General features: G+C 48.4%; 1 protein-coding gene across 3 annotated transcripts in view; it reads right to left on the bottom strand.

Annotated features, from left to right (window-relative positions):
* The window catches only part of KDM5B (lysine demethylase 5B), a 1291824-nt gene extending 1279833 nt beyond the window's left edge, over positions 1 to 11991 (bottom strand). For 2 of the 3 annotated variants that reach the window (XM_069633694.1, XM_069633693.1), the window contains exon 1: positions 11677 to 11960. In XM_069633694.1, coding sequence (XP_069489795.1) covers positions 11677 to 11829 — 153 coding nt within the window. In that variant the 5' untranslated portion in view covers positions 11830 to 11960. Of the gene's footprint in view, positions 1 to 11676 lie in introns of all 3 variants that reach the window. The other variant, XM_069633695.1, reaches the window with a different exon arrangement.
* Positions 11992 to 12978: the final 987 nt, after the last annotated feature.

Genomic DNA, 12978 nt, shown 5'->3' with positions numbered 1-12978 from the left:
CACAGTGGTGAAATCTAAATGGCAACGAACAGGCCGGGTTTGAAGAAATATTTTATGGTCGAATTTGGGATCTGCATAAAGGGCTTTGAAACACTCGACCCACTGTTGTTCATTAACTGAGTTTAGTTGCGCATCCGCATCTCTATTGTAAGCATAGTTTCCAAGAAGGTGCCACATTTGAGCAGAGTTCTTATTAGACATAGCTCGAGCCATACTTTCACTATCTTTTTGGAAAATTAATGATTTATGACTCTTTACCCAGTTCTTGAAGCGAGTTTTGTCATTTTTTTAATAATTGCCAGGGGTTATTTCCTGATGCAAGAATATTACGTTTAAGTTGTCTAAATTCAGTCTCTCTCTTTGACCATTTGATCATAAGTATGATGACGCTTTATATAATTCTTAATTGGAATAGTGATCGTGTGGACAAAGGGATCTCAGTATATTGTACCCCCACATTAGACAAATTAGACGCCATCAGTTTCTCAAACTCAATAACTAGCATCCGTCCATTTTAATCTGGACCTTGCACTATTAATCCCAAAGCCACAATTTGCGGTGGTGACTCTGGTGTTAAGTGCTTGCCATGCAAAAGAAAGGGTTAGTATCTTGTGATCACTGCAGGGGAAAGCAGTGATTATTAGTTCTTGGGACATTCTAAAACTCAGATCAACAAAAATGTAGTCAATGGTACTTGTACTGCGATTTCGATACCAAGTCGAATGAGCTGGAATATCGCCCTTCATGGGTCTATTGACCATGACAAAATTTCTCGCATTCATATAATGCAACCAATGTTTACTTTCATTTGTTTCACGACAAGAGTTAATGCAATCCATATTTAAGTCTCTCATATTCAAGTCTCCCATGATAATGGTATACGATGTGGTTGCAGAAATATTTACAATGTCTAGTAATGCAGTTAAACCATTATAGAAGTCTACATCTGAGCATGCACTAGGATTTCTGTGGACGTTCAAAACTGCCAGGGAATGATAGGCAGTAGCAACTTTGACCAATTGCAGATGAATACTAAAAGCTGCCCATGATACAATCGATAATTTACCGCTACCAAGAGTCCTTAGCACGGTATGCCTTTAGTTAATAATGCTGCGAGCAAAATTACTTCATACCCATCCCACACAGGGGGTGCAGTTACCCATGTTTCTTGTAAGGACAAAAGATGGTATACATCCGGAAGGTTTTTTATGGAAGTTTGCAAATGACTGTGGCCTCTTATATTCCAGCTAGCAATTCTTAAAATATTCTCATTAGTTAATGGTTAACGCTCCGTGTTAACTGGGGCCCTTTGTGCTCTGCACCTGATTTGGTTATCCCGCTGAAAACTTTCATATATGTTGAGTTTTGAAAAGTATTCCTTGGGCCGAGACGAGATCTCTTTTGGATCCTGGGCCAACAGAAAACCCATTTCAAATAAAGACATTTTCGCCTGCCAGATTGAGATTGCCACTAACCCTGATGGAATCCACAGACGAATGATCGAATTGGAGATGTCAGAAACAAACTCAATTTGATCAATGTCTCGAGAGCTAACATCTTGTAGCTCAACCACATCTCTGAAGATGTTCAAAACACTCCTATTGAGATCGTAGGAAGGATAAGGCCCTTCTCTACACTTTAAGATAAAGCAAAAGTTAGGAGTTTGAGACATGCTGCAGAGGTTGTGGAATTATAGGCATGGCACCATTAAGAGAATTATTCCTGCCAACTGATCTCATATCAGAGTGTTGTACGCGAGATATTTTTTCAGTTGGCGTTTGCAATTCACTTGTATAGGGCTCATTTCTTGTAAATCTTTGAGCATTGTTAATTTGTGAGTTATGGCTCTCTTGTAATTGGGAAACTTCGGTGGCATTGCAATCAGCAAATTTTTCTTCAAGATACTTATCAACTGCTTGTTTCAATTGCAATATCACCCCAAGGTTTTGTTCCATTGTAAGTAAAGATGCCGTCTTATGAATGGAACCAAATGACACTTTTATCGTGTCATTTTTAGTGACCAGAGGAACCCCCTGATCTAAATGTGTCAAAGACTCAACCAGCGCATCTAAGGGTTGATATGATGTAGGTTGCACATGAGACGAAGAACAATTTTCAAGGACAGACTCTGTAGGAGATTCAATCAAGGTTATAGTAGGTTTAGTGGGAAGAAAGGACCCAGAAGGGGAGGTTCCACTAGCAGCCGAGACTAGAACCTTCTCCGTTAAGGCCTTAGGGATCGAGCCTCCGATCACTTTAAAAAAAGGCATTGAGGGTGTTCTTGTTCCCTCTGCGCGCAGGCTGGTTCTTTTTTTTTTTAATGATGGAGTAAGGTTTTTGGGATTTTTGTCTCATTGGCCTTTTACCACGAGAACCTAAGATATGCCCCGCAGGAGGCACGAGTACTGGGCACTCCACTTCTCCGCCAGACAGAGTTTCCACTGGCGAATTGGCTGCGGAAATTATGGTGGTCTCAGGGGTTATGGTGTCTTCAGTAGCTCGGATGACATTGATGAATCGTGGTAATTGGGTGACAGAACCCAGAATCGCAGGCTGAGTCCTGTCAACAATTTCCGTTGGAGCCGTAAAAGGAGACAGTTTCAACAGTAAAGCTGCCACAGGTAATAATTGAGGCCTCTTTGACAGATGTTACCTCCAGGGGTGGGAGAGCTGCCACTGTTGGACCATGATTTTGAAAATGAATCCAGCGGATAATCTCCAACTGTGTACCCTGGAAATTGAGTTTTTCTTGCATTAACTCAAAAACAATTCGTAGGCCTAGAACAGAGGTGTTAACCACATTGAGAGGTAGTTCAAGCATATTAGGCGATAAGGAGGGCAAATCACACGAGGGCAGTTTTACAGCCCTTGGAGTAGGAAGCGCAAAAGATGCAATGGCAGAGTTCGAGGGTGTCGAATAAGACTCTTGTGCCAAGTCGCACCCAAGTGCTCTGTTTGCATGGAGGTGGGAGATTCACACTGACTAGCATAAATTGAGATGCTAGAGCTGTCCAGGGCTATTGGTGAAATTGGAGTGATGCTCGCTAGAGATCTTTCACTAAACTTTCTTCTTACGTTTCTTGCCTTCAGAGAGGCCAAAATGGTTTTATCAGAAATTATTTGTTCAATATGAGTGCCCACGAGAGGCGGACCAGGAGTACAAAGTAGCGTTTGAGCTATGGAGTTGGATACCACTTCAGCAACCACCAGTCGTCTCAGGTTGCAGCTTATGCTGATTCAGCTCAAGATTAGCTTTATGGGACATAGTCACGCTAGGATGAGCTGAAATGTGAGTGTCTGGAATTCGTGGGGACAAAGTAAAAGGTGATAGCTGTGTTTGAAAAAAAAATTGGAATCGTTGAGATTGTGCCAAGTTTAGCAGAATTGTCAGGCATATTGCTTTTTAGTGAATAGGGAATGAAAACCATGAAGGTACCAGCCTCAAAGACCAGTAAGCAACAAACGATCAAAAAAACTTGGCGCTTACTTTACTGAAGTAATCCAGACCCCAGGAACTACGAGAGGAAGAGCCGCCGGCCGCTGCGTCGCGGCAAAGCGGAACTTAATCGTGAGCTTCCTCGTGCGCGGGCGCTGTGCGCATGCGTGGAGATTATATGCCCGGTACAGTCCGCCAGTTCCTGGGCGGGACAACAGTCTCCCGTCACTCACAATGTTGAAAGTGGACGGGAAAACACTACAAACAAAACAATCAGCCAGGAGCAATCAGGCAGCAGGGCAGCCGAGCCAAAAAAGGCAAAGTCACTTGGCAGCTGAATAAAGTCAATCGATAGAATCAGGAAAAAGTCTGTAGCAAAAGTCTGTGGCATCAGCTGACTGCTTAGCAGGAAAACACACAAAGCACACGAAAAGCAGCGTTCCTCAGCAGCAAAGCAGAACTTAATCGTGAACTTCCTTGTGCGCGCCAACTGCCTCTTCCTGTAGAGGCAGTGAACTGCAGGTGGTCATGCAGCAGAGCAGCCCTCCCTGTAGTACACAGTAGAGACTACAGGCCCTGAGGAACCGCTAGCCCACGCCTTTCAGACAATGGCCGTTCTCCTGCGCTTGCCCAAATGGACCCTCTCTCAGGGGTGGGATGTGGGCGAACGAGAAGATGGATCGGCGAGCACAGAATCCAGATGCACTCGGAGCAGTATTCTTTCTGCAGGGCTGCTCCAGCAGTCCATTTGTATTTATTTGATTGGTATAGCGCACCAAGCCCGGGGGCATCTAGGCGCATTATAATCAGTCCTGCTTATATGGGGCAAATGTGCCCTGGGGCCATGCCATCATATGGCTACTGGTCACCCAAACAGCCGGCCTGTGCCAACAGCCACTTTGCACCTATGTGCGTGGCTTCCTGCCTCGGACCCTCATTGTTACAGCGTTCTACACACTAGGGGTTCTGGTGCCGGAGCCAGCTGCCTATTTGCACTTTTTGTTGGGTCCTGTGTCCCCTCCCGGCCAGGCTCATCATACGTGCCCTGCATCAGGAGAGAAGGGGGGCTGCATTATGGTTGCCTTTCTCTCCTCCCCTTTCCCCTTCCCTGTACCCCGTGGGCAGCTCCCAAGCTTAAGGGTGTGTGCTCTTGAGCTCCAAGGGGGTGCCCCCTCACTCCACTGGACACTGCAGCTGTGGAGTAAGGCTGCAACAGGTCGTATGCAAGTTAATTATAAGAAATGGGGTGCTGTACAGAGGGGACACAGCCATGGGGGTTACAAGCAGGGTGCAGGGGTAACAGCAGCTTTGATAGCTTTTGGGACACACCCCACCTGAGGGACACAGGTTATTGTACAGAAGAGCTACCCTCCTCAGTGCCCAGACTCCAGGAGGTCTTTCAGCAGAGAAGCCCCCTCTTCCCCCACAGTGTGGGGCCTGCCCGAGTCTCATGCATGTACGTGATTCATAAAGCGCAAACCTAGCTGGGAAGAATGTAGCTCTGTACCAAGGGCACTCACCCAGGAGTATTGTGCAGCAGAAAAGTCCTCCCCAGCATTGCAGGAGCCACAGGTAGTCACCCAGCAGTGTCCGCCGCCCCCACCGCAGATGTACCAGCTCATTGAGCAGCGGAGGGGTCTCTGTCCTGCATAGGTAGGAGCACAGATCATCATGCAGCTGAGTCCCTACCACCCTAGCATAGGAGCGACTACAGGTCATGCAGCAGTGAGGCCTGACTCTTAAGCGACGTGGGGAACGCAAGCACCCATGCAGCAACAGTGAACTATCCATCCTCTTCTGCAAAATTACAGGTATGCAACAGAGGAGCCCACCTCTCCGCAGGAGGGCGGGAAACTAGACGTTATGTTGAGGCAGAGGAGTGCAGCTCCTCCACATGGGAATTATAATGTGCCGCACAGCAGGAGTGCCCTCCCTGCACAAGAGGGCCACAGGCAATTCAGGTTCCACCCCCTCACCCCCACGCAGAAAGACTGCACGTCTGTAGGACCCTGCAAACGGTTGTGCAGCAGACAAACACTCCTCTCCAGCAGAGAAGAGCTCTTCCAAGGTGGGGTTGCATGCAAGACACCCAATCCCATAACACAGGATACATGCAATGCAGCAGAGGAGCTCTCCTACACTGCAGGGCGACTACAGGCTGTCATGCAGCAGAATAGCCATCCTCCTGTGCCGACTACAAGCAGTCAGGAAACAATACTTATCTACCCAGAAGGATATGCAACTGCAGGTCGGCGGGGGGCGGCCACGCCCCCATTCACTCCCCAACCCTCAAAGTAGGCTTCTACAGTGCTCTTCTTAGAGTAGTAGTGAGTCAAATTATGGCATGGGGAAAACTACATAAAAGGCTACAACCTCACAATGTTCACAAGACGCCATCTTGGTCTCGAACAGCTCGGACTCGTTATATACTTGCGCAAAACAAAAACCACACAGCCATAACATAACTCCATCACAGCAATATCAGATGCATTTAAATTCTCAAAATAGAAAGGCTTGTCCCATGTTCCTATCACAGGGCAGTGTGGAGAAAAAAACCACAATGTTGAGTCTTCGTCTCCATCATTTAACAGATGGCGGCTGTGGAGGCCAAAATACACTCAGTAAACCGTGCTTGTTACAACACAAAAGCAAAGCCAAACCGTCCAGCTAATCGGATTACTCTCACTCGCACCTACAAACCAGACTATCATGTGCAGTACACAAGATAAAAAATGCACCAAATTTAAGGAAAGCGCCCGGCATAGACCAAGTAATCTGCAGGGAAACAATTAAACCAAGCCCTAGATGCGAACTATGCGAAAGCAGCAGGTGGAGTTGGACCTCTTATTGTTGACCTTGTACCTGAAGCTGGTTACCAAGATAGGAGCCTTATATGCGTCAACCACCTGTGGGTGTTGACATTATAGACATCGCAAGCCCCCCCTTTTTATAAACTGTATACCCGGGCTTTGGAAGAACGTTTATTGCCAACTGTCACGTGTCGGGAGTAAAAGATGGCATTACAAATGCGAGCATTGAGGCCACATCCAACTAGACCGATACCCCGCCACTCAAAAATGAACAAACACATTTGCTGCCAGGCACACCAACAGGCCATGCCAAAATGACCTTCAAGATTTTTAAAACTTTGGACTCGATAATCAAAAACGCAAAATCTAAAATAACGAAAGGGTGTTAAAGGCTGCATATAACCTACCTAACATTACATCTTCGACATACAAGTTACACTGCGTACAAAATGGTGGCCAATCGGCGTCACTGCACGTCTATCAAAGTCTATGTATCGGACTGAAGACGCAGGATGATCGAAGCAGAGCTTAACAAAACGCTCATTCTGAAAAAAGGGCACAAAGCGACCAGTGATACTCGCCCCCAGCACGTATAAGGAGGGCTCAACTCCCACAGCAACAAGAGCATCATCACCATGAAAGGCCAACTCGACATTCAGTACCAGAAGTCACTTTGCAAGGTATACTCGATGTTTTGACGGAGCCAACAAACGATCTTTGAGAGATGGTTGGGCGGGGTGTGCGTTTCTTCAAACGCCCAGGAGAGCCTAAGGCCCAGTGAATTTAACCCAGCCACACCATCCCACAAGACCAATAGAGAGCCAAGTGGTCATTCTGTCCAATCACCCTGGTTATCACAAGGAGCAAAATGCACAGAGTATAGCGCAGCAGAAACCACCTACCAAGCTTTCAGATCAATCACGTCCCTCAATACAACCGAGGGGGGCTGGGCGAGCTTCCATTCGCAACAACCCATTACCTAGCCTTTGTTTGAAGTGTTCAACATGGAGGCACTAGGCACTCAAACCCGTTGCGCCCCAATTCAATTATAAAAAGGTAATTAATCCAAAGAGGCTAGATGAAACTCGCAACTCTTCATAATACAGCTGAATATTAACATTCCTACCATTGCTTTTCGGTACAGGTGGAATTAATGTAATCATTACAAGGATGCAGTTTTAAAATAGGACAGGGCTCGACTATCCATCGAATATTAAAAGCAATCCATAACGTGCGGGTAAGAAAAAGTACACATTTGTTCAATGTTTATTAACATGCATTGGGTTTACTAGAACCACCAGTGTACGGCAACTGTGCTCAGAAGCACCATGCTCTGACCAGCAAGATCACAGGTCGGGCCACATCACCACAGAAGACGTGACAACCTAAAAATAGGACGAGGAATGATGGTGGCTAGAGTAATAACCGCTACCTACACAAGCATTAGACCTTCAATGTCTATTTCACAGAGCACGTACCAGAGTCTGCTTCTAAGGAAGGGCCCAACCGATCTCCAGAAACGTAGCCATCTGTCAAACTTGAGCAAAAGGGGCCACGTAGGAGAAGGTAGGCTATACAGTGTGGAACATTATGTCTGAAATCGTAAGGGGCGAGTAGTCATTGTGGAAAGGGAATGCCAGACAGCAATGGAGATCCAAGCACAGATGGCAGGCAAGCAATGAAGTCTGAGGTCACGGGCGAGGGAAGGATTATCTAGCAAAGTAGAAGAATAAATTGGGTGGGGTCGAGGACAAATACAGCCAGCAAACCAGGTGTGGGGGAAAAGGCAAAAAGTTATCAATGGAAGCACAGAGTGGGGATGGATTTCATACTGTGGGTCCTAGCACACGGGCCAGAGGCCAGCACCATTTTTGACTCACTGAATGGAGTATGTGCACCTAAATTTCAGCTGACCCATCACCCCACCAAGCAGTCAGTCTGTGCACTTAGCCCATTCCGACTGCCCTCTGCCACACGCAGCAGCTCAATCACCTGACCTGCCCCATCGTGCACGTTCTGGGCTTGCAAAATCTACTCAACTATTCACAGCCTAGTCGTTTTTATGAAAGGTTTAGTTCAGTTTGGATGGAACTCTACCTCGCTGAGGAGTACAATCAATGTTTGAAACTTTTCTTTGACATGTATTGCTAATAAACACTGTTTGCAGTAAATAACAAAAACCGTTTCGATGTGCAAAGCTGGCCTCTGGGTGGCAGTGGTGCGAACACTTAGTGGATTTATGGCAACATATACAGTTTTAAAGAAAAGCACTGAAAATGCGTCGTCATCATGGGTCGAGTGCATTTCTCTTTAGGACTAGTCGGTCAATAAAAAGCTATTTGTGCAATAGGCCCAGCTGGATTTAAAATAATTTGCAAGGCCTAACCTACTGTCACGGTTTGCCTCTGACCCATACCTTAATGGGAGGGGGTGGAGTGAATCAGCCCCCTGACCTCCCCCATCATCACTTCCCCTCCTATTGTCCCCTGCAAGCACTCCCTACTACCCCCCTAACGGGCTGTCAGCCCCAGTTTGTGCACACTGGCCACATTGCTGCCCTCCTCTTATCCACTTGCAAAATGGGGTCTGAGTCCTCTTTCCTGCCCACGCACTGTCACTGCCTATCCTCCACCTTGCTGGGGGTTGGAGGGGGTATGTGCCAGGTCGCATGAGGTAGGGGGGTGATGACAGCTACAGGAGCAGCAAGCTATGGGTACAAGATGTGGGGTACAGAAGACCGCTAGCAACAGTCAGCCACCGCAGCAGGTCAACCAGCAATGGATCCAGGGGACTGGAGGTCAGCCAAGGCACTTCAGGGGGAAGGGGGCTGTAAAGTAACAGGCAATGACACAGCAAGGGTCAAGGGTGGGTCACCCAGCAACATAGCGAAGACGTGGGGTTTGGGGGAGCACCACAGACTAGACGGTGGGGGTACAACAGCCAGCACACCCCTGAAAAGCCATCAAAGCAGGGAAGTGTCAACCAGCAACAGAGCATGCATGGGGGAAGGCAGCGACTGAGCCAGTGTGCTCCTGGACAGCTAGACAAAGAAAGGGTATAGGGGCGAGGAGGGACTTTGCGACTGAGCCAGAGAGCAAGCCAAAGCACCCCTTGACAGCTTGCAGCAGGGCCAGTGCGCGGGGTGGTCAGCCATAGCCACATGAAGGCAGAGAGCGATGGTGCAAGAGAGATGAGGGGGTGTGGGGGGTAACCAGCATCACAGCCGATGGGCAAAGGAAAGGGCAGGCTCCGCCACCAACACAGCTAAGAAGCAAATTAAAAGGGGCGGGGGGTGCTAGGGGTGTTCAGCCAGCAACACAACCAGGGTTAAGAGGAGGGGGGTGGGGGGGAAAGCCAGTGACAGGAGGAAGGGAGCTTCAACCAGGGCGCTATAGAAAGGGAGCAGAGCAAGGTTCATACAAGCGTCACAGCCCCAGGGAGCAAGAGGAAAAGAGTGGTGGGGGGGGCAGGGTGCAAGAGGAAAAGCGTGGGGGGGGTGCATGCAGAGTCACAGCCCCAGCGAGCAAGAGGAAAAGAGTGGGGGTAGCATGGTTCCTCCAGTCACAGCCCCAGGGAGCAAGAGGAAGAAAATAAAAAATAAAATTTTAAAAAATAAAAAGTAGAGGGTAGGGTTCAACCAGTCACAACCCCAGGGAGCAAGAGGAAAAAAAGGGGCGGGGGTCCCAACCAGCAACACAGCCCTTGCGAGCAAGCGGGTAGCCAGCAACAGGGCACGGTGGTGGTGGTCAGCCAGCAAATAAGGCAGGGGCAAAAGGAAAGGGTGGAGTGGTAATCAGTCGGGGAAAATTAACCAGCAACAGTTCCAGCAAAATAGCCGGGGCACAAGAGGAAGACAGTCATCGAAGCAGCCAGGGAGCAAGAGGAAAGGCTTGAAATTCAGACAGCAAGCAAGAAGATGGGGGACAGGGGCAAGTTCAGTCAGGGCACAAGAGGAAAGGGGCACAGGGTTCAGTCAACGAGGCACAGGAGGTAATAGGGGAGGGGGGCAGCCTATGACACACCCAGTGAACAAAATGGTAAGGGTGGGCAGGTACAGCCAGGGAGCAAGAGGGAAAGGAAAGGGGTGAACAGCAAGTGACACAGCCAGGGACCAAGAGGAAGGGGGTCTTGAGCCAAGTCGCTATAGAAAGGATTCTGGATTTAGCCACCGACAGCCCCAGAGAGAGAGAGAAGGGGACAGTCCGCAACATCCAGGCCACAAGGACGAAAGGGAGCCATAGAGACAGGGCCCAAGTAGGCAAGAAAGGGGGTACAAGGACTAGCCAGTGACCAAGCCAGGGAAAGCAAGGTGGAAAGGGGGCCAGCCAGTGACAAAGCTGGGGTGCAAATGGAAGGGTCGGCCAGTGACAGAGCACAAGGGTGTGCAGAAGAGGTAACCGCTGTGGGGCAAAAGCAATGGCGTCCACGCACAAGGCATGGGTGTAATTTTAGTTGGGGGGCAAGGGTCCCCCCCCCCCAACTTTAGTGGCACACCATTTCCCCCCTCGTTTGGCAGGGGCCCCTTTCCTTTAGATGTCAAGCTCCCCCTCGTCCCCAACATTTTCAGCAAAGTTACTCCAATGTCACAAAGGGAGACAGACAACGATGAAGCCAGTGACGTTGCAAGGACCGAGGTGTTGCAGTTCGCAGATAAGTAAAGGGTGTAATGTACATAAGTGACGTGCAGATGAATACACGACCCCCTACTACTGCTAGCACGTAGGCCTTTGACCCCTAACAAAAAAACAGAAAGAAAAAAAAATTGTACACGTATTGACACATTATCCTCACTAATGTGAGAATTACTTTGTTTACACTAGAGCAACCGCCCACCTCACCGGTCTCGCGAATATGTTCCCCATCATCCCTTTGTTAAACCCCACACCGGTTAGTTGGCCGTTACAGCCGTTGGCTCTGCAGAGTTTTTAATGTGGGTCCCAGCACACAAAGAGGCCCATGGCCGGCGCCATCTTCAGCCGACCTCACACCGGAGGAGTGCTGAAAAATGACACGGGGGTGGGGGGCGAGGGGCTTGGGGAGGGGGGCGAGTGTTCTCTTGATATATATGGGGCTAGCGGCCTAAGCCCGCAGCACGGCGATGTTTCCTCCTTCCCCATCCTCAAAGGGGAGTCCACGTTTCCAGGAACCACACCTCCCCTCAATGTTTTATTTATTTATTTTTTTACACTTTCACCGACTCTTGCACATATACGATCCATCTACTGCCCCCCCCCCTCATCATTGGGTCCCCTGAGCACCCAACATGCTGGAGGGGGCAATAGGGACACTATGCGGAAACCACTTGTATGTGGACCGCTCCACTACACTTCCTTCGGTGCGCAGCCGTCCTTTATTGCCACCCCCCGCATTTGACACTGCACGGGGCAGAAATTGATGGCTCTCCTTCCCAGGACCCGTCCCTCAACTTACCGCGGGGGGCCGCACTTTGCAGATTCCAGTCCTCTCGGCGATCGGCCGAATCTTATTGATAAAAGCGTAAGGGTCAGCGAACTCCTCCCAGGTCGGCTCAAAGACAGGGCATTCGGGGGGCGGTACGAATTCCCCTCCGCAGCCGCCGGCCATGTTGCACCCTAGATCCCCCCCAGGTAGTAGTCCAATTCTACTCAGGTACTCAAACCTTCCCAGGTAAACTTCCTCTAATTGCTCCGCCCCTTCTCCCCAAACTCTCGATCCACTCCCTCCTTCTTTCTCTCTCCAACTGACTTGGCCTCCTTCTCGCTCCAGCCCCCCGCCCCACCAGGTTCCAAGCACACACATTTGGTACCTCCGCGCACGTAAAGTAGTTCCAATTTAATAATATGTCTTGGGGAACACTAGCGTGGGCGCATTCATTCATGTGCACGTGTATATTAGGTTAACTACAGTCCCAACTCCAAATATCCACCAACATGCCGCATACTGACACTCCTCCACTCCAACTACAACACTGACATACTAATAGTGCCAATGACGAAGGCACTGTCAGAAAATGATTCATGCGTGGATTGACGGGAACTGTCATTGGGTCAATATGGTTGCTCCCAAGAGGTTAATGATCTAATTTCTTACCTGTAATCTTCACTACTCATGTTCCCACTCTTCCTCGTCACAGTACTCCATGAGGCCCCGCCTTCGACAAAGGACCTTCTTCTATTTATTTTGTGCTGCATAACTCCTCCCCTTAACCCACGGCATCAAGTTCAATATATCCAAGCTGGAGCATGGGATCCCCCCACTCCTCACAGGGAGAGGGCGGTCATCAGTACTGTGACGAGGAAGATTAGGACTATGAGTAATGAAGATTGCCAGTAAGTAATCAGAGCTTTACGTCGACTCTTCCTCGTCCCAGTAATTACTTCATGAGGCATACCATAGCAGCAACGAGAGGAGGTCCCAATGAGACACAGAGACAAAGTGCAACAACAAAAAAGCACACGTTTAATGACTCCTAATAATAATATCTTTAATGTGATATAGTTTAAAACTTCAAACTTTACACATGTACATCTTAATTACTTTCAATACAAAATTCAAGGCGCCATAAGCATAAAATTAAAATTGAGATTAAAATTAAAATAGAAAATTCTTCGTAGAATAGCACCAAAGTTATACATGGGCGTAGTTTTGATTATTTCTTATCATGTCAGCCGTTAAGAATGCATATACTGGACTGCATTATCCCATGACTCTTTCCAATGCGATGACTAGCTCCCCTCAAATCGATATCCCCAG

Source organism: Ambystoma mexicanum, chromosome 13, assembly GCF_040938575.1.
Source record: "Ambystoma mexicanum isolate Mex_15411 chromosome 13, UKY_AmexF1_1, whole genome shotgun sequence".
Lineage (NCBI taxonomy): Eukaryota > Metazoa > Chordata > Amphibia > Caudata > Ambystomatidae > Ambystoma > Ambystoma mexicanum.
Note: the sequence above shows the minus strand (reverse complement) of the source record. Positions and strands in the feature narration are given on the sequence as shown.